Genomic DNA, 22,402 nt, shown 5'->3' with positions numbered 1-22,402 from the left:
ATCTTATATTCAGTAGTTCTTGTCGGCTGTATGTAAAGAAACCTAAGATGACCTGGGGTACTAGTGTAAGAAATAACACGTAAAAAAACAAAAAACTGCATAGTTTCCTAGGAACGCGAAGCGAGGCGGCCATCTCTGTCGGTGCCGGAAGTGTAGGCTCTTGGTTCTCTGGTAGGCTGTTCATTGACTACAGCTCAGCGTTCAACACCATAGATCCCTCAAAGCTCATCACCAACCTAAGGAACCTGGGACTAAAAACCTCCCTCTGCAACTGGATCCTGGACTTCCTGACAGGCCGCCCCCAGGTGGTGAGGATAGGTAGCAACACATGTGCCACGCTGATCCTCAACACTGGAGCTCTCCAGGGGTGCGTGCTCAGTCCCATCCTGCACTCCCTGTTCACCCACGACTGCATGGCCAGGCACGACTCCAACACCATTAAGTTTGCTTACGACACAACAATGGTAGGCCTGATCAGCGACAACGACGAGACAGCCTATATGGAGGAGGTCAGAGACCTGGCCGGGTGGTGTCAGAATAACAACCTATCCCTCAACTTAACCATGACTAAGGAGATGATTGTGGACTACAGGAAAAGGAGCACCGAGCACGTCCCCATTCTCATCGACGGGACTGTAGTGGAGCAGGTTGAGAGCTTGAAATTCCTTGGTGTCCACATCAACAACAAACTAGATTGGTCCAAACATACCAAGACAGTCGTGAAGAGGGCACGACAAAGCCTATTCCCCCTCAGGAAATGAAAAAGATTCGGCATGGGTCCTGAGATCCTCAAAAGGTTCTACAGCTGCAACATCGAGAGCATCCTGATCGGTTGCATCACTGCCTGGTACGGCAATTGCTCTGCCTCCGACCGCAAGGCACTTCAGAGGGTAGTGCGTACGACCCAGTACATCACTGGGGCAAAGCTGCCTGCCATCCAGGACCTCTACACCAAGCAGTGTCAGAGGAAGGCCCTAAAAATTGTCAAAGACCCCAGCTACCCCAGGCATAAACTGTTCTCTCTACTACCGTATGGCAAGCGGTACCGGAGTGCCAAGTCTAGGACAAAAAGGCTTCTCAACAGTTTTTACCCCCAAGCCATAAGACTCCTGAACAGGTAATCAAATGGTTACCCGGACTATTTGCATTGTGTTCCCCTCCAATCCCTTCTTTTACGCTGCTGCTACTCTCTGTTTATCTTATTTGCATAGTCACTTTAATTCTACATTCATGTACATACTACCTAAATTGGCCCGACAAACCAGTGCTCCCGCACATTGGCTAACCGGGCTATCTGCATTGTGTCCCACCACCCGCCAACCCCTCTTTTTATGCTTCTGCTACTCTCTGTTCATCATATATGCATAGTCACGATACGTACATGTACATACTACCTCAATCAGCCTGACTAACAGGTGTCTATATAGCCTTGCTACTCTTTTTCAAATGTCTTTTTACTGTTGTTTTATTTCTTTACTTACCTACACACACACACACACACACACACACACACCTTTTTTTTGCACCATTGGTTAGAGTCTGTAAGTAAGCATTTGACTGTAAGGTCTACACCTGTTGTATTCGACACACGTGACAAATAAACTTTGATTTGATTTGAGTCTCTCTTGGCTAAGAGTTGAGGAGAGACTGACTGCATCACTTCTTCTTTTATAATAAACATTCATGTGTTGAAAATCCCAAACTGTTTGCGTAGTCAACTTACACACAGCTCTGACACACACACTTAACCCACCAGACAAGCCACCAGTGGTCTTTTCACAGTCCCCAAATCCAAAACAAATTCAAGAACATGTACAATATTATATAATTTTTTCACTGCACTCCATTTCATCTCATGTCGCTCAAATAAACAGCAAACATGATTTAAAGAAACAGATAAAGCAACACCTCACGGCACGACGCCTCTCCCCTATTTGATCTAGATAGCCTCCATATCGATAGATACACATAAACTATGTGTGCCTTCTTATAAATGTACGTAGTTCTGTCCTGGAGCTGTTCTTGTCTATTAATGTTCTGTATTATGTTTCATGTTCTGTGTTGGATCCCAGGAAGAGTAGCTGCTGCTTTTGCAACTGCTAATAAAATAACAAATACCAAAAAAATAGCTTTGTTTCCAGAAGGTATCAAAATTGTCAATACACAGAGCTGAAATAGTCTGGTAGCCAGTTATGGATGGATAAAAGTCTGCTGAACCGTTCAATGCCACCATTTAGGGAGGGCAGAGGGACAGATATTATGGGCTGTTTTTCAAAGTCAATTAGTGACCCAATCAGTTCTTTAAAATCCATCTTATGCTGTTCTGAGCTGCCCTTCATAATGTCATTGAATCCCACATGAACTATGATACACTCAATCGGTTTAAAATGTTTGGGAGGGGCTTATTGATGTCCTGATGCAGGTTTATAATGTTTGATGTTCTTTACTCATGCTCCTGGATGGCACAACGTTTTTGTTCCAGAGGACTGAGACATTTCTCTCTTCTGAACTGCCCAATACAACGGCCGGAGAACGGCAGTTCCTACCCCTCACACAACCTTCCATGGGTCCACAAGAAGCAGGATAGTATACGCCCACTGCTCCCGGCGATAGGTCCAGACCTCCCACAGCAGGCAGAGCCCCGTTAGGTCCAGACATCCCACAGCAGGCAGAGCCCTGTTAGGTCCAGACCTCCCTCAGCAGGCAGTGCCCCGTTAGGTCCAGACATCCCACAGCAGGCAGAGCCCTGTTAGGTCCAGACCTCCCTCAGCAGGCAGTGCCCCGTTAGGTCCAGACCTCCCACAGCAGGCAGAGCCCCGTTAGGTCCAGACCTCCCACAGCAGGCAGAGCCCCGTTAAGTCCAGACCTCCCACAGCAGGCAGAGCCCCGTTAGGTCCAGACCTCCCACAGCAGGCAGAGCCCCGTTAGGTCCAGACCTCCCACAGCAGGCAGAGCCCCGTTAGGTCCAGACCTCCCACAGCAGGCAGAGCCCCGTTAGGTCCAAAATCAAATCAAATCAAATTTATTTATTTAGCCCTTCGTACATCAGCTGATATCTCAAAGTGCTGTATAGAAACCCAGCCTAAAACCGCAAACAGCAAGCAATGCAGGTGTAGAAGCACGGTGGCTAGGAAAAACTCCCTAGAAAGGCCAAAACCTAGGAAGAAACCTAGAGAGGAACCAGGCTATGTGGGGTGGCCAGTCCTCTTCTGGCTGTGCCGGGTGGAGATTATAACAGAACATGGCCAAGATGTTCAAATGTTCATAAATGACCAGCATGGTCGAATAATAATAATAAGGCAGAACAGTTGAAACTGGAGCAGCAGCACGGCCAGGTGGACTTGGGACAGCAAGGAGTCATCATGTCAGGTAGTCCTGGGGCATGGTCCTAGGGATCAGGTCCTCCGAGAGAGAGAGAGAGAGAAGGAGAGAATTAGAGAACGCACACTTAGATTCACACAGGACACCGAATAGGACAGGAGAGGTACTCCAGATATAACAACCTGACCCTAGCCCCCGACACATAAACTACTGCAGCATAAATACTGGAGGCTGAGACAGGAGGGGTCAGGAGACACTGTAGCCCCATCCGAGGACACCCCCGGACAGGGCCAAACAGGAAGGATATAACCCCACCCACTTTGCCAAAGCACAGCCCCCACACCACTAGAGGGATATCTTCAACCACCAACTTACCATCCTGAGACAAGGTTGAGTATAGCCCACAAAGATCTCCGCCATGGCACAACCCAAGGGGGGCGCCAACCCAGACAGGATGACCACATCAGTGAATCAACCCACTCAGGTGACGCACCCCTTCCAGGGACGGCATGAGAGAGCCCCAGCAAGCCAGTGACTCAGCCCCTGTAATAGGGTTTGAGGCAGAGAATCCCAGTGGAAAGAGGGGAACCGGCCAGGCAGAGACAGCAAGGGCGGTTCGTTGCTCCAGAGCCTTTCCGTTCACCTTCACACTCCTGGGCCAGACTACACTCAATCATATGACCCACTGAAGAGATGAGTCTTCAGTAAAGACTTAAAGGTTGAGACCGAGTTTGCGTCTCTGACATGGGTAGGCAGACCGTTCCATAAAAATGGAGCTCTATAGGAGAAAGCCCTGCCTCCAGCTGTTTGCTTAGAAATTCTAGGGACAATTAGGAGGCCTGCGTCTTGTGACCGTAGCGTATGTGTAGGTATGTACGGCAGGACCAAATCAGAGAGATAGGTAGGAGCAAGCCCATGTAATGCTTTGTAGGTTAGCAGTAAAACCTTTAAATCAGCCCTTGCTTTGACAGGAAGCCAGTGTAGAGAGGCTAGCACTGAAGTAATATGATCAAATTTGTTGGTTATAGTCAGGATTCTAGCAGCTGTATTTAGCACCAACTGAAGTTTATTTAGTGCTTTATCCGGGTAGCCGGAAAGTAGAGCATTGCAGTAGTCTAACCTAGAAGTGACAAAAGCATGGATTAATTTTTCTGTATCATTTTTGGACAGAAAGTTTCTGATTTTTGCAATGTTATGTAGATGGAAAAAAAGCTGTCCTTGAAATGGTCTTGATATGTTCTTCAAAAGAGAGATCAGGGTCCAGAGTAACGCCGAGGTCCTTCACAGTTTTATTTGAGACGACTGTACAACCATTAAGATTAATTGTCAGATTCAACAGAAGATCTCTTTGTTTCTTGGGACCTAAAACAAGCATCTCTGTTTTGTCCGAGTTTAAAAGTAAAACGTTTGCAGCCATCCACTTCCTTATGTCTGAAACACATGCTTCTAGCAAGGGCAATTTTGGGGCTTCACCATGTTTCATTGAAATGTACAGCTGTGTGTCATCCACATAGCAGTGAAAGTTAACATTATGTTTTTGAATAACATCCCCAAGAGGTGAAATATATAGTGAAAACAATAGTGGTCCCAAAACGGAACCTTGAGGAACACCGAAATGTACAGTTTATTTGTCAGAGGACAAACCATTCACAGAGACAAACTGATATCTTTCCGACAGATAAGATCTAAACCAGGCCAGAACTTGTCCGTGTAGACCAATTTGGGTTTCAATCTCTCCAAAGGAATGTGGTGATCGATGGTATCAAAAGCAGCACTAAGGTCTATGAGCACGAGGACAGATGCAGAGCCTCAGTCCGATGCCATTAAAATGTAATTTACCACCTTCACAAGTGCCGTCTCAGTGCTATGATGGGGTCTAAAACCAGACTGAAGCATTTCGTATACATTGTTTGTCTTCAGGAAGGCAGTAAGTTGCTGCGCAACAGCCTTTTCTAACATTTTTGAGAGGAATGGAAGATTTGATATAGGCCGATAGTTTTTTATATTTTCTGGGTCAAGGTTTGGCTTTTTCAAGAGAGGCTTTATTACTGCCACTTTTAGTGAGTTTGGTACACATCCGGTGGATAGAGAGCCATTTATTATGTTCAACATAGGAGGGCCAAGGACAGGAAGCAGCTCTTTCAGTAGTTTAGTTGGAATAGGGTCCAGTATGCAGCTTGAAGGTTTAGAGGCCATGATTATTTTCATCATTGTGTCAAGAGATATAGTACTAAAACACTTGAGCATCTCTCTTGATCCTAGGTCCTGGGAGAGTTGTGCAGACTCAGGACAACTGAGCTTTGAAGGAATACGCAGATTTAAAGAGGAGTCCGTAATTTGCTTTCTAATAATCATCATCTTTTCCTCAAAGAAGTTCATGAATTTATCACTCCTAAAGTGAATGTCATCCTCTCTTGGGGAATGCTGCTTTTTAGTTAGCTTTGCGACAGTATCAAAAAGGAATTTCGGATTGTTCTTATTTTCCTCAATTAAGTTAGAAAAATAGGATGATCGAGCAGCAGTAAGGGCTCTTTGGTACTGTCTTTCCAAGCTAGTCGGAAGACTTCCAGTTTGGTGTGGTGCCATTTCCGTTCCAATTTTCTGGAAGCTTGCTTCAGAGCTCTGGTATTTTCTGTGTACCAGGGAGCTAGTTTCTTATGAGAAATGTTTTTAGTTTTTAGGGTGCAACTGCATCTAGGGTATTGCACAAGGTTAAATTGAGTTCCTCAGTTAGGTGGTTAACAGATTTTTGTCCTCTGGCGTCCTTGGGTAGACAGAGGGAATCTGGAAGGACATCAAGGAATCTTTGTGTTGTCTGTGAATTTATAGCACGACTTTTGATGTTCCTTGGTTTGGGTCTGAGCAGATTATTTGTTGCAATTGCAAACGTAATAAAATAGTGGTCCGATAGTCCAGGATTATGAGGAAAAACATTAAGATCCACAACATTTATTCCATGGGACAAAACTAGGTCCAGCGTATGACTGTGACAGTGAGTGGGTCCAGAGACATGTTGGACAAAACCCACTGAGTCGATGATGGCTCCGAAAGCCTTTTGGAGTGGGTCTGTGGACTTTTCCATGTGAATATTAAAGTCACCAAAGATTAGAATATTATCTGCTATGACTACAAGGTCCGATAGGAATTCAGGGAACTCAGTGAGGAACGCTGTATATGGCCCAGGAGGCCTGTAAACAGTAGCTATAAAAAGTGATTGAGTAGGCTGCATAGATTTCATGACTAGAAGCTCAAAAGACGAAAACGTCATTTTTTTGTTGTAAATTGAAATTTGCTATCGTAAAAAGTTAGCAAAACCTCCGCCTTTGCGGGATGCACGGGGATAGGTTCACTAGTGTAGCCAGGAGGTGAGGCCTCATTTAACACAGTAAATTCATCAGGCTTAAGCCATGTTTCAGTCAGGCCAATCACATCAAGATTATGGTCAGTGATTAGTTCATTGACTATAATTGCCTTTGAAGTAAGGGATCTAACATTAAGTAGCCCTATTTTGAGATGTGAGGTATCATGATCTCTTTCAATAATGACAGGAATGGAGGTGGTCTTTATCCTAGTGAGATTGCTAAGGCGAACACCGCCATGTTTAGTTTTGCCCAACCTAGGTCGAGGCACAGACACGGTCTCAATGGTGATAGCTGAGCTGACTACACTGACTGTGCTAGTGGCAGACTCCACTATGCTGGCAGGCTGGCTAACAGCCTGCTGCCTGGCCTGCACCCTATTTCATTGTGGAGCTAGAGGAGTTAGAGCCCTGTCTATGTTGGTAGATAAGATGAGAGCACCCCTCCAGCTAGGATGGAGTCCGTCACTCCTCAGCAGGTCAGGCTTGGTCCTGTTTGTGGGTGAGTCCCAGAAAGAGGGCCAATTATCTACAAATTCTAACTTTTGGGAGGGGCAGAAAACAGTTTTCAACCAGCGATTGAGTTGTGAGACTCTGCTGTAGAGCTCATCACTCCCCTAACTGGGAGGGGGCCAGAGACAATTACTCGATGCCGACACATCTTTCTAGCTGATTTACACGCAGAAGCTATGTTGCGCTTGGTGATCTCTGACTGTTTCATCCTAACATTGTTGGTGCCGACGTGGATAACAATATCTCTATACTCTCTACACTCGCCAGTTTTAGCTTTAGCCAGCACCATCTTCAGATTAGCCTTAACGTCGGTAGCCCTGCCCCTGGTAAACAGTGTATGATCGCTGGATGATTCGTTTTAAGTCTAATACTGCGGGTAATGGAGTCGCCAATGACTAGAGTTTTCAAATTGTCAGAGCTAATGGTGGGAAGCTTCGGCATCTCAGATCCCGTAACGAGAGGAGTAGAGACCAGAGAAGACTCGGCCTCTGACTCCGACTCACTGCTTAATGGGGAAAACCGGTCCAGACCTCCCACAGCAGGCAAAGCCCCGTTAGGTCCAGACCTCCCACAGCAGGCAGAGCCCCGTTAGGTCCAGACCTCCCACAGCAGGCAGAGCCCCGTTAGGTCCAGACCTCCCACAGCAGGCAGAGCCCCGTTAGGTCCAGACCTCCCACAGCAGGCAGAGCCCCGTTAGGTCCAGACCTCCCACAGCAGGCAGAGCCCCGTTAGGTCCAGACATCCCACAGCAGGCAGAGCCCCGTTAGGTCCAGACATCCCACAGCAGGCAGAGCCCCGTTAGGTCCAGACATCCCACAGCAGGCAGAGCCCCGTTAGGTCCAGACCTCCCACAGCAGGCAGAGCCCCGTTAGGTCCAGACCTCCCACAGCAGGCAGAGCCCCGTTAGGTCCAGACCTCCCACAGCAGGCAGAGCCCCGTTAGGTCCAGACCTCCCACAGCAGGCAGAGCCCTGTTAGGTCCAGAGAGAGGGAAAGGAGCCAAACTCCACAATGAAGCCATTGCTGGAGACAGCGTAGTTGGAGTCAGCACAACCGTCGCAGACACAGGCCGTCCCAGCGATGAAGACGCCGATAGATCTGGCACCAAGGAGGTGAAGAAGTTCCTCCTGTCAATCTGTTCCGGACCTCTCGCAGACACACCAGTCCTCTTAGCAGCATGCCGCTGCCTTCGGTTTCCAAGACTTGTGACATGGGACCAGAGCTGATTGGAACAGTCTTCTTGCTGTTCTCCGTCTACTCCACTACAAGATGTAGGAGGTGAACAGATGGAGACGATTTCCTCGGCAGGCAAGTTCCAGGAAGCACAGGCCATTCGGATAGGGACAGATGACAAGGCGGGGATACATCCATCAGGCCCAAGCGGCGTCCAGCCACAGGAGTCGAGAACGAGAATGTTCCAATTTGCGTTTTCCCCACAAATTGGTGCCAGATTGAAATTTGAAGTATAGCCCCTCATTGCTGTAATCCTCCGCAAGCAAACAATTGCGGCATTGAAACTCCGGATTGTCAATATTGTCCCGATAAGAGTTTAATAAACACAACTTCTACAGTGCTGGAAACGTTCATTAGCTATTCCAGGCGAAGTGGGCTTCATTGTAACCTAGCTAGCTGGATAGTCGGTAGCAGGTGTTGACTCAACATTTTATCTCAAATCAAATCAAATCAAATTTTATTTGTCACATACACATGGTTAGCAGATGTTAATGCGAGTGTAGCGAAATGCTTGTGCTTCTAGTTCCGACAATGCAGTAATAACGAACAAGTAATCTAACTAACAATTCCAAAAAAAGCTACTGTCTTATACACAGTGTAAGGGGATAAAGAATATGTACATAAGGATATATGAATGAGTGATGGTACAGAGCAGCATAGGCAAGATACAGTAGATGATATCGAGTACAGTATATACATATGAGATGAGTATGTAAACCAAGTGGCATAGTTAAAGTGGCTAGTGATACATGTATTACATAAGGATGCAGTCGATGATATAGAGTACAGTATCTACGTATGCATATGAGATGAATAATGTAGGGTAAGTAACATTATATAAGGTAGCATTGTTTGAAGTGGCTAGTGATATATTTACATCATTTCCCATCAATTCCCATTATTAAAGTGGCTGGAGTAGAGTCAGTGTCATTGACAGTGTGTTGGCAGTAGCCACTCAATGTTAGTGGTGGCTGTTTAACAGTCTGATGGCCTTGAGATAGAAGCTGTTTTTCAGTCTCTCGGTCCCAGCTTTGATGCACCTGTACTGACCTCGCCTTCTGGATGACAGCGGGGTGAACAGGCAGTGGCTCGGGTGGTTGATGTCCTTGATGATCTTTATGGCCTTCCTGTAGCATCGGGTGGTGTAGGTGTCCTGGAGGGCAGGTAGTTTGCCCCCGGTGATGCGTTGTGCAGACCTCACTACCCTCTGGAGAGCCTTACGGTTGAGAGCGGTGCAGTTGCCATACCAGGCGGTGATACAGCCCGACAGGATGCTCTCGATTGTGCATCTGTAGAAGTTTGTGAGTGCTTTTGGTGACAAGCCGAATTTCTTCAGCCTCCTGAGGTTGAAGAGGCGCTGCTGCGCCTTCCTCAAGATGCTGTCTGTGTGAGTGGACCAATTCAGTTTGTCTGTGATGTGTATGCCGAGGAACTTAACTTGCTACCCTCTCCACTACTGTTCCATCGATGTGGATGGGGGTGTTCCCTCTGCTGTTTCCTGAAGTCCACAATCATCTCCTTAGTTTTGTTGACGTTGAGTGTGAGGTTATTTTCCTGACACCACACTCCGAGGGCCCTCACCTCCTCCCTGTAGGCCGTCTCGTCGTTGTTGGTAATCAAGCCTACCACTGTTGTGTCGTCCGCAAACTTGATGATTGAGTTGGAGGCATGCATGGCCACGCAGTCGTGGGTGAACAGGGAGTACAGGAGAGGGCTCAGAACGCACCCTTGTGGGGCCCCAGTGTTGAGGATCAGCGGGGAGGAGATGTTGTTGCCTACCCTCAACACCTGGGGGCGGCCCGTCAGGAAGTCCAGAACCCAGTTGCACAGGGCGGGGTCGAGACCCAGGGTCTCGAGCTTGATGACGAGCTTGGAGGGTACTATGGTGTTGAATGCCGAGCTGTAGTCGATGAACAGCATTCTCACATAGGTATTCCTCTTGTCCAGATGGGACAAAACCCCATTACCAGATGTTAGGTCATGTGTTGTTGCTTTATCTAAAACCCCATTACCAGATGTTAGGTCATGTGTTTTATCTAAAACCCCATTACCAGATGATAGGTCATGTGTTTTATCTAAAACCCCATTACCAGATGATAGGTCATGTGTTGTTGATTTATCTAAAACCCCATTACCAGATGATAGGTCATGTGTTGTTGATTTATCTAAAACCCCATTACCAGATGTTAGGTCATGTGTTGTTGATTTATCTAAAACCCCATTACCAGATGTTAGGTCATGTGTTTTATCTAAAACCCCATTACCAGATGATAGGTCATGTGTTGTTGATTCATCTAAAACCCCATTACCAGATGATAGGTCATGTGTTTTATCTAAAACCCCATTACCAGATGATAGGTCATGTGTTTTATCTAAAACCCCATTACCAGATGATAGGTCATGTGTTTTATCTAAAACCCCATTACCAGATGTTAGGTCATGTGTTGTTGATTTATCTAAAACCCCATTACCAGATGTTAGGTCATGTGTTTTATCTAAAACCCCATTACCAGATGTTAGGTCATGTGTTTTATCTAAAACCCCATTACCAGATGATAGGTCATGTGTTTTATCTAAAACCCCATTACCAGATGTTAGGTCATGTGTTTTATCTAAAACCCCATTACCAGATGATAGGTCATGTGTTTTATCTAAAACCCCATTACCAGATGATAGGTCATGTGTTGTTGTTTTATCTAAAACCCCATTACCAGATGTTAGGTCATGTGTTTTATCTAAAACCCCATTACCAGATGTTAGGTCATGTGTTGTTGTTTTATCTAAAACCCCATTACCAGATGTTAGGTCATGTGTTGTTGATTCATCTAAAACCCCATTACCAGATGATAGGTCATGTGTTTTATCTAAAACCCCATTACCAGATGATAGGTCATGTGTTGTTGATTTATCTAAAACCCCATTACCAGATGTTAGGTCATGTGTTTTATCTAAAACCCCATTACCAGATGATAGGTCATGTGTTGTTGATTTATCTAAAACCCCATTACCAGATGATAGGTCATGTGTTTTATCTAAAACCCCATTACCAGATGATAGGTCATGTGTTGTTGATTTATCTAAAACCCCATTACCAGATGTTAGGTCATGTGTTGTTGTTTTATCTAAAACCCCATTACCAGATGATAGGTCATGTGTGGTCCAATGCATATTCCACTGAGGCTGTAATGAAAGTGGCTGCATTTCAATTTCGATTTAAACACTTGTTCTCTATTAATTTAGCCCAGTGGTGCAACTTTCACTGTGGATGGGGTGGACATGTCCCTCCCCCCATTATGAAATTAATTTTTTTTTTTGTCATTGGAACGTGATACAAGACTCAGGCCCCTCGGGTAGGCTGTTTGGAGTGTTTATCTGGGTAGAAAATACAATAATAATTGTTATGTCCCCACCACTTCTAAAACCTAAGTTGCGCCCCTGGTTTAGCCCTTATCTCAACCGATAACATCAGGCTTGTAAATCTTATTGGAGATTTAGGCTTATTTGATGTTGTCAGGAATTCGCCTTCATTAGGAAATATAATTGTTGATTGATCTTGTGGAGATGGGGGAAATAGCATGTATTTATCTGTTAAGCCATTCTCCCGACTTACCTAATACCCTTTCATACTAATACGTTTATTCGGCTACTTTTTTCCTCATTTTCTTCAATATCTGAAGTAATTGCTGGTATCAAAGCCAAAATTGTATTTTCAGCGAACTAACGAGTAATCATTTCGGTCCAGTTCTGCCTACGGCCCTAGTATGCAACGTAGCCGTAATGATGAGGTGGCTTTGGCGCGCACCAGGCTCTTAAAACTCTCGTTAACCATCCTCCAGCCTGTTCTTAACAACTTTGCATGTCACCTTGCCCGTGTCTTCGTATAGCACACCACTAAGCATATACCCTGTTTGGATCCATGTAGAATAAACTGCCAAAGGCATCTAATCCTTGTAATCGATTTGATGCATGTGTTCAACTAGATCATCGTTTCCCAAACTCGGTCCTGGGTGCACGTTTTTTAATCAGCTGTGTAATGCTGGGGGAAAAAACAAAACGTGCAGCTTGGGGGGGCCCTGAACTAGATGATCATTTCAGCACTGTTTTGATCGGGACAGCGCCGTCGCGCAGCTTTGAGACTCGTCTTGATGAATCAACACATGTCAGATTGGATATTGATTAGGCTACACAATTAGGCTGGGGAAATGTTAGCCAAGTTGAGGTGAGTTATGCTCATTATCATCTTGTCTAGTTGGCTCATTTTTGCAATGTTATGTAGTTTAACAAGTTGATTATTTTACTCCTCAGTCACAGTCGTTTTGTAGCCTAGAACTACACCCGACCAAACGACTGTGACTTCACGGACTTGTCTGATAATCAATGTGATTTTGATTAACTGAATCTCCATCTGTAGTGGCTATTTGGTCAATTGGTTTCATCTATCACTGATCCGAAACATTTAGCATGCTATAATGTAGTCTAAATCACTGATCAGAAACATTTAGCATGCTATAATGTAGTCTAAATCACTGATCAGAAACATTTAGCATGCAATAATGTAGTCTAAATCACTGATCAGAAACATTTAGCATGCTATAATGTAGTCTAAATCACTGATCAGAAACATTTAGCATGCTATAATGTAGTCTAAATCACTGATCAGAAACATTTAGCATGCTATAATGTAGTCTAAATCACTGATCAGAAACATTTAGCATGCTATAATGTAGTCTAAATCACTGATCAGAAACATTTAGCATGCAATAATGTAGTCTAAATCACTGATCAGAAACATTTAGCATGCTATAATGTAGTCTAAATCACTGATCAGAAACATTTAGCATGCTATAATGTAGTCTAAATCACTGATCAGAAACATTTAGCATGCTATAATGTAGTCTAAATCACTGATCAGAAACATTTAGCATGCTATAATGAAGCCTAAATCAAGTGGAGGCCTATTATTTTGTTCAATCGTATATGGTATAGACAACTCAAAGTCTGCGGAGGTTGTGAAGTATGAACGAGACTCACATGCTTTTCAAAATCGGATTGCTATTATTTTCTGTGGGTATCGTGATGAAGGTATTCCTGCTCCCTAACAACGTGGAGTTTGGGTAAGAAAGAGATTAAACGTGGATTTTAAAAAAGCATGGGATTGGGCTCTGTTTCAAAAGATCACGTTCTTTATATGATAGCGGTTCCACACGTTCCCTTGACACAAGTTATGTGGGAAAAATATTATTGTATTTTATTCTGTTATATTCCATCATATTGATTTAATTTGGATGGAGCATCCATGGCTGTACAGACCCATGGTATAGGCCTAATTAAACTCCAAATATGCTATTCTATTCTTTTGAAAATACATGTAGTCTTATAATGAATGATGTAATAATGAGTTTATTTTTGATGGTGTATATTCAATGGATTTATTAAAACAGAAGCCCAACCACATCTGCGTAGCACTACGACCACTCGCCACCATCACGCGTACAGGAGATATACAACTAGGCAAGTCAGTTAAGAACAAATGTGTATTTACAATGACGGCCTACACGGCGAAAACCCAGAGAACTGTGCGCCGCCATATGGGACTCCCAATCACGGCCGGATGTGATACAGCCTGGATTCGAACCCAGGGACTGCAGTGACGCCTCTTGCACTGAGATGCAGTACCTTGCGCCACTCGGGAGCCCTGATGTGTAAAAGGCTATGCAAGCAAGAATGTGGTAAAAAAAAATGTCCCGGTTTGTAAGGGGGTCATATAAACATGGGCCAATTGTATTTTACAGGCTAAATACCGTAAATACTATGTCAAAGCATTATTAGTCTGTTGTTGTTTGCCCCTTGCGGTAAATAGTGTTTTCAGGTCAAAGTACTGAAGAACATAGAAAAGTGAATCCTTTCCTAGTAATGTTTCACTTGAGTCCACAATTAAACAGCTTATGTAGCTTGTACACAGTACATATGTCCTCTTGACAAGGATCGTTCCGGGGAACTGTCTGCACAACTTGGTATTTGGTGGTTGCAGCAGCTGCTCTTCCTGGGGTACACACAAAACATGAAACATAGCATTAAGAACAACAGCTCAAGGACAGACATACTACATAACTTGCCCTTGGAAAATCAATAAGATCATCTTGTCTGAGCTAGATAGAACATAGAGTATATGAAATATTTAAAATCCCCCAAATGGATACGCTCTGAAATTCATTTGTTATGCTGTTTGACTTTCTGAGCTGTCCTGATCTGCCTGATGTCTTCCAGCAATTTAAATTAACTTTAATGAATGCTATAAGCAACTAAAACTGCATACAACTTTAAAATCAACTGTTTTAGTTAAACAGGCATTTGGTTTGTATTGTATTTGTTCTTTGACAGGATAATGCTGTTACGAAACAACACGCTGAGGATCATCAACTCCACCCGCTCTGACGAGGGGAACTATGTCTGTCGAGCCGAGAATCAGTTTGGCTCGGCTGAGATGACGGCCATGCTCTGGGTAAAAGGTAAGCGATGCCCAGGGGGCCTTTATTTTCTGCCAAATTAGTGCCAGTCACACACCAGTAAACAGTCCCCCAATGTCGTTTCCTGCCACCTTTGTCTGGGGGGGTGGAGAGAGGGGGAGAGAGGCAGAGAGGACGCCAGCGGAATTTATTGTGTTCGCTCGACTGCGAAGCAAAAGGGTTTTCACATTCAAAATCATTTTACAAGGGCACCCTATTTGACAGGGTAAGACGGCCTGTTGTACATGAACAGCATTCACAGCTGAAATCAAAGGAGGCCCTGAGTGTAGAGTGACTGTTTTGGTCCTTTTCAGGGTTTTAGTATGCAGGATGTGTTTTGATGACACTAATGACAAGTCAATCCGGCTACCTGGTTGTTAGTTACCCTGGTCCCATGTGAATAGAGCTTTACCCAGATCACAGATGTTCTTTTGTGTTTTTCCTCTGACTAATGTTGCCATGCCATACTAGCCAAGGTAGCCTAGATATACAGTCCTTGACTTGTTCTACATTTTGTTACATTACAGCCTAATTCTAAAATGATTTTTTTGTTTTCTGTTTTGTTCCTTCATCAATTTACACACAATATCCCATTTCTACAAAGCAAAAACAGGTTTTTAGACATTTTTACAAATGTATATCAAATAAAAAAACTGATCACATTTACGTCAGTATTCAGACCCTTTACTCAGTACTTTGTTGACGCACCTTTGGCAGCTATTACAGCCTTGAGTCTTCTTGGGTATGATGCTACAAGCTTGGCACACCTGTATTTGGGGAGTTTCTCCCATTCTTCTCTGCAGATCCTCTCAAGCTCTGTCAGGATGGATGGGGAGTGTCGCTGCATAGCTATATTCAGGTCTCTCTAGAGATGTTCGATCGGGTTCAAGTCCGGGCTCTGGCTCGGAAACTCAAGGACTTTCAGAGACTTGTCCCGAAGCCACTCTTGCGTTGTCTTGGTTGTGTGCTTAGGGTCGTTGTCCTGTTGGAAGGTGAACCTTCACCCCAGTCTGAGGTCCTGAGCACTCTGGAGCAGGTTTTCATCAATGATCTCTCTGTACTTTGCTCCGTTTATCTTTCCCTCAAACCTGACTAGTCTCCCAGTCGCTGCAACTTAAATATAATATCCCCACAGCCTGATACTGCCACCACCATGCTTCACCATAGGGGTTGTAACAGGGTTCCTCCAGACGTGACGCTTGGCATTCAGGCCAAGGAGTTCAATCTTCGTTTCATCAGACCAGATAATCTTGTTTCTCATGGTCTGAGAGTCTTTAGGTGCCTTTGGGCAAAGTACAGGCGGGCTGTCATGTGCTTTTACTGAGGAGTAGCTTCTGTCTGGTCACTCTACCATAAAGGCTTGATTGGTGGAGTCTACCGTTAGGACGGTGTATCAGTCTACCGTTAGGACGGTGTATCAGTCTACCGTTAGGACGGTGTATCAGTCTACCGTTAGGACGGTGTATCAGTCTACCGTTAGGACGGTGTATCAGTCTACCGTTAGGACGGTGTATCAGTCTACCGTTAGGACGGTGTATCTGTCTACCGTTAGGACGGTGTATCAGTCTACCGTTAGGACGGTGTATCTGTCTACCGTTAGGACGGTGTATCAGTCTACCGTTAGGACGGTGTATCAGTCTACCGTTAGGACGGTGTATCAGTCTACCGTTAGGACGGTGTATCGGTCTACCGTTAGGACAGTGTATCGGTCTATCGTTAGGCGTGACATGTCCTAGGGTGACAGTGTATCGGTCTACCGTTAGGACGGTGTATCGGTCTACCGTTAGGACGGTGTATCGGTCTACCGTTAGGACGGTGTATCGGTCTACCGTTAGGACGGTGTATCGGTCTACCGTTAGGACGGTGTATCGGTCTACCGTTAGGACGGTGTATCGGTCTATCGTTAGGCGTGACATGTCCTAGGGTGACAGTGTATCGGTCTACCGTTAGGACGGTGCAGCAGTCTACCGTTAGGACAGTGTATCAGTCTACCGTTAGGACAGTGTATCAGTCTACCATTAGGACAGTGTAGCAGTCTACCGTTAGGCATGACATGTCCTAGGGTGACAGTGTATCAGTCTACCATTAGGACGGTGTAGCAGTCCTGTGTCCTAAGCTAGCTTTAGCTGTGTTGTGTCCAGAGGTGTTGTTATGCTAAGATGCAGTAGTGTTGTGTTTGCAGAGGCCATGCGTGTGGACCTGAGCCCCAGCAGTGTGGAGGTGACAGTGGGGGAGAGCGTGGTGCTCAGTTGCAGGGTGTCACATGACCCGTCTCTGGACGTGGCCTTCCAGTGGCTCCTCAACCAGCAGCCCCTCAACTTCCAACAGGAGGGCGGACATTTTGAATATACCCAAACAGTAAGTAACACTTTTTTGGTTACTACATGATTCAATATGTGTTATTTCATCATGTTGATGTCTTCACTATTGTTCTACAATGAAAATAGTAAAAATAAAGAAAAACTCTTAAATGAGTAGGTGTGTCCAAACTTTTGACTGGTACTGTATGTAGATTTTAAATATATATAGATTTTTTGGGGGGAGGGGGGAACTCAGTCGTGGTCTCAACTTAATGTTGACATTTAGAAAAGTAGAATACACAAGGTGCTATTTCTAAATCTGGTTTTGCATTAGCGGGGGATCCATTAGCAGTTTCTCAATATATTAGGTACTGATAACTCATGTGGATTGGCAGAGTATGGCGCTTGCAATGCCGAGATAGTGGGTTCGATTTCTCGGACCACCCATACGTAAAATGTATGCATGTATGACTATAAGTGCCATAACTGCATGTTTCTGAGAGCGTTGCTCTATGGTTATTTAACGTACAACCTTCCCACAACGTTCTGGGAATGGTGCAGGATAGTTGCTTGGCTTTGGAACATTTAAGGAACATTTAAGGAACGTCTTGACACAAATAAAATGAATTGGTATTTCATTACTTTAACAGAATGTTTCCTAAAATTTCAAACATGATTACATTTCATTTCAAATTTTCTAATGTTCTAGGAACGTTCTCCAACTGGTTTGACATTGGTAATGTTCTCAAGTAGTATTCGTATTTATTATAGATCCCCTTTAGGTCTTGCAAGGCAGCAGCTACTCTTCCTGGGGTTTATTATGGATCCCCATTAGTTCCTGCCAAGGCAGCAGCTACTCTTCCTGGGGTTTATTATGGATCACCTTTAGGTCTTGCCAAGGCAGCAGCTACTCTTCCTGGGGTTTATTATGGATCCCCATTAGTTCCTGCCAAGTCAGCAGCTATTCTTCCTGGGGTTTATTATGGATCCCCCCTGCCAAGGCAGCAGCTACTCTTCCTGGGGTTTATTATGGATCCCCTTTAGGTCTTGCCAAGGCAGCAGCTACTCTTCCTGGGGTTTATTATGGATCACCTTTAGGTCTTGCCAAGGCAGCAGCTACTCTTCCTGGGGTTTATTATGGATCCCCTTTAGGTCTTGCCAAGGCAGCAGCTACTCTTTCTGGGGTTTATTATGGATCCCCTTTAGGTCTTGCCAAGGCAGCAGCTACTCTTCCTGGGGTTTATTATGGATCCCCTTTAGGTCTTGCCAAGGCAGCAGCTACTCTTCCTGGGGTTTATTATGGATCCCCATTAGTTCCTGTCAAGGCAGCAGCTACTCTTCCTGGGGTTTATTATGGATCCCCACTAGTTCCTGCCAAGGCAGCAGCTACTCTTCCTGGGGTTTATTATGGATCCCCATTAGTTCCTGTCAAGGCAGCAGCTACTCTTCCTGGGGTTTATTATGGATCCCCATTAGTTCCTGCCAAGGCAGCAGCTACTCTTCCTGGGGTTTATTATGGATCCCCATTAGTTCCTGCCAAGGCAGCAGCTACTCTTCCTGGGGTTTATTATGGATCCCCATTAGTTCCTGCCAATGCAGCAGCTACTCTTCCTGGGGTTTATTGTGGATCCCCATTAGTTCCTGCCAAGGCAGCAGCTACTCTTCCTGGGGTTTATTGTGGATCCCCATTAATTCCTGCCAAGGCAGGAGCTACTCTTCCAGGGGTCCAGCAAATGGAATAATGTGTCCCTGAAAAAAGGGGGGTCAAAATCAAAAGTAACAGTCAGTATCTGGTGTGGCCACCAGCTGCATTAAGTACTGCAGTGCATCTCCTCCTCATAGACTGCACCAGATTTGCCAGTTCTTGCTGTGAGATGTTACCCCACTCTTCCACCAAGGCACCTGCAAGTTCCCGGACATTTCTGGGGGGAATGGTCTTAGCCCTCACCCTCCGATCCAACAGGTCCCAGACGTGCTCAATGAGATTGAGATCCGGGCTCTTCGCTGGCTATGGCAGAACACTAACATTCCTGTCTTGCAGGAAATCACACACAGAATGAGCAGTATGGCTTGTGGCATTGTCGTACTGGAGGTCATGTCAGGATGAGCCAGCAGGAAGGGTACCACATGAGGGAGGAGGATGTCTTCCTTGTAACGCACAGTGTTGAGATTGCCTGCAATGACAACGAGCTCAGTCCGATGATGCTGCGACACACCGCCCCAGACCATGACGGACCCTCCACCTCCAAATCGATCCCACTCCAGAGAATAACGCTCATTCCTTCAATGATAAACGTGAATCTGACCATCACCCCTGATGAGACAAAACTCGTCAGTGAAGAGCTCTTTTTGCCAGTCCTGTCTGGTCCAGCGACGGTGGGTTTGTGTCCATAGGCTACGTTGTTGCCGGTGATGTCTGGTGAGGACCTGCCTTACAACAGGCCTACAAGCCCTCAGTCCAGCCCTATTGTGGAGAGTCTGAGCACTGATGCAGGGAATGTGCGTTCCTGGTGTAACTTGGGCAGTTGTTGTTGCCATCCTGTACCTGTCCCGCAGGTGTGATGTCCAGATGTACTGATCCTGTGCAGGTATTATTACACCTGGTCTGCCACAGCGAGGATGATCAGCTGTCCGTCCTGTCTCCCTGTAGCTCTGTCTTCGGCGTCTCACAGTACGGACATTGCAATTTATTGCCTTGGCTACATCTGCAGTCCTCATGCCTCCTTGCAGCATGCCTAAGGCATGTTCACACAGATGAGCAGGGACCCTGGGCATCTTTCTTTTGGTGTTTTTCAGAGTCAGTAGAAAGGCCTCTTTAGTGTCTTAAGTTTTCATAACTCTGACCTTAAATTGTCTACCGTCTGTAAGCTGTTAGTGTCTTATCGACCGTTCCACAGGTGCATGTTCATTAGTTGTTTATGGTTCACTGAACAAGCATGGGAAACCGTGTTTAAACCCTTTACAATGAAGATCTGTGAAGTTATTTGCAATTTTAGGAATTATCTTTGAAAAACAGGGTCCTGAAAAAGGGACGCTTCTTTTTTGCTGAGTTTATATACTGTGTGTGTGTGTGTGTGTGTGTGTGTGTGTGTGTGTGTGTGTGTGTGTGTGTGTGTGTGTGTGCACAGTATAAGCTGGTGGTTCCTTTTAACATGAGTCTTCAATATTCCCAGTTAAGAAGTTTTAGGTTGTAGTTATTATAGGAATTTTAGGACTATTTCTCTCTATACCATTTGTATTTCATAAACCTTTGACTATTGGAAGTTCTTATAGACACTGTAGTATTGCCAGCCTAATCTCAAGAGTTGATAGGCTTGAAGTCATAAACAGCGCTGTGAAGCAAGCATTGCTAAGAGCTGCTGGCAAAAACGCAGGAAAGTGCTGTTTGAATGAATGCTTACGAGCCTGCTGCTGCTACCACAGCTCAGTCAGACTGCTCTATCAAATATCATATCATAGGCTTCATTATAATACACACACAGAAATACGAGCCTTTGGTCATTAATATGGTAAAATCCGGAAACTATCATTTCGAAAAGAGAACGTTCCGTATTTTATCAAACGGTTGGCATCCATGAGTCTAAATATTGCTGTTACATTGCATGACCTTCAATGTTATGTCATAATTGTGTAAAATTCAGGCAAATTAATTACGGTCTTTGTTAGGAAGAAATCGTCTTCACACAGTTCACAACGAGCCAGGCGGCCCAAACTGCTGCATATACCCTGACTCTGTTGCACAGAACGCAAGAGAAGTGACACAATGTTCCTAGTTAATATTGCCTGCTAACATGAATTTCTTTTAACTGAATATGCATGGTCATTGTCCTGTTGGAAGGTGAACCTTCACCCCAGTCTGATTTCCAGCCCGCTCTGGAGCAGGTTTTCATCAAGGATCTCTCTGTACTTTGCTCAGTTCATCTTTCCCTCAATCCAGACTAGTCTCCCAGTCCCTGCCTCTGAAAAACATCCTCACAGCATGATGCTGCCACCACCATGCTTCACCGTAGGGATGGTGCCAGGTTTCCTCCAGACATGACGCTTGGCATTCAGGCCAAAGAGTTCAATCTTGGTTTCATCAGACCAGAGAATCTTGTTTCTCATGGTCTGAGAGTCCTTTAGGTGCCTTTTGGCAAACTCCAAGCAGGCTGTCATGTGCCTTTTACTGAGGAGTGGCTTCCGTCTGGCCACTCTACCATAAAGGCCTGATTGATGGAGTGCTGCAGAGATTGTTGTCCTTCTGGAAGGTTCTCTCATCTCCACAGAGGAACTCTGGAGCTCTGTCAAGAGTCACAATCAGGTTGTTGGTCACCTCCCTGACCAAGGCCCTTCTCCCTCAATTATACATTGGTGCAACTACTTTTTCTGCGAATGCTCTTGTTAAATCATCACCAGTTTGCCTGTGATTCGATGATAAATGAACATGCACCGCATTGATTATTTGCAATGCAGGACAAGCTAGTTAAACTAGTAATATTCTCAACCATGTGTAGTTAACTAGTGATTATTTTAAGATTGATTTGTTTTTTAATATAAGATAAGTCTAGCTAGCACCTTACCTTGGCTCCTTGCTGCACTCACGTACCAGGTCTCCTCATGGAGTGCAATGTAATCGTCGTCCAAAAATGCTGATTACCGATTGTTCTGAAAACTTATGGCTGATTTAATCAATCACCTCTATAAGGTATTTGTGACCAACAGATATATATCTGAATTCCCAGTCTTGTGAAATCTATAGATTAGGGCCTAATGAAATAATTTCAATTGACTGATTTCCATATATTAACTGTAACTCAGTAAAACCTTTGGAATTGTTGCATGTTTTGTTTGAATATTTGTTCAGTGTATTCTAATATAGAGCATTCAGAAAGTATTCAGACCACATTTTGTTACGTTACAGCCTTATTCTAAAATGGATTGAATAGTTTTTTTCCCTCATCAATCTACTCACAAATACCCCAAAACGACAAAGCATAAACATTTTATTATTATTTATTTTTGTGCAAATGTAACCCCTCCCCTCCCCCGGAAATATCACATTTACAGTACATAAGTACTCAAGACCCTTTGGCAGTAAATATAGCCTTGAGTCTTCTTGGGTATGATGCTACAAGCTTGGCACACCTGTATTTGGGGAGTTTCTCCCATTCTTCTCTGCAGATCCTCTCAACC

The 22,402-nt window shown here is 44.7% G+C and overlaps 1 protein-coding gene across 1 annotated transcript in view; it reads left to right on the top strand.

Moving 5' to 3' along the window:
* Positions 1-22,402, top strand: part of cntn5 (contactin 5) — a 471,145-nt gene that overhangs the window by 293,108 nt on the left and 155,635 nt on the right. The window contains exons 12-13 of the mRNA XM_042296548.1: positions 14,806-14,933; positions 17,113-17,288. Coding sequence (XP_042152482.1) covers positions 14,806-14,933; positions 17,113-17,288 — 304 coding nt within the window. The remainder of the gene's footprint in view (positions 1-14,805; positions 14,934-17,112; positions 17,289-22,402) is intronic.

The sequence above is a fragment of the Oncorhynchus tshawytscha genome, linkage group LG13, assembly GCF_018296145.1.
Source record: "Oncorhynchus tshawytscha isolate Ot180627B linkage group LG13, Otsh_v2.0, whole genome shotgun sequence".
Lineage (NCBI taxonomy): Eukaryota > Metazoa > Chordata > Actinopteri > Salmoniformes > Salmonidae > Oncorhynchus > Oncorhynchus tshawytscha.
This window is presented reverse-complemented; position numbering and strand designations above follow the sequence as displayed.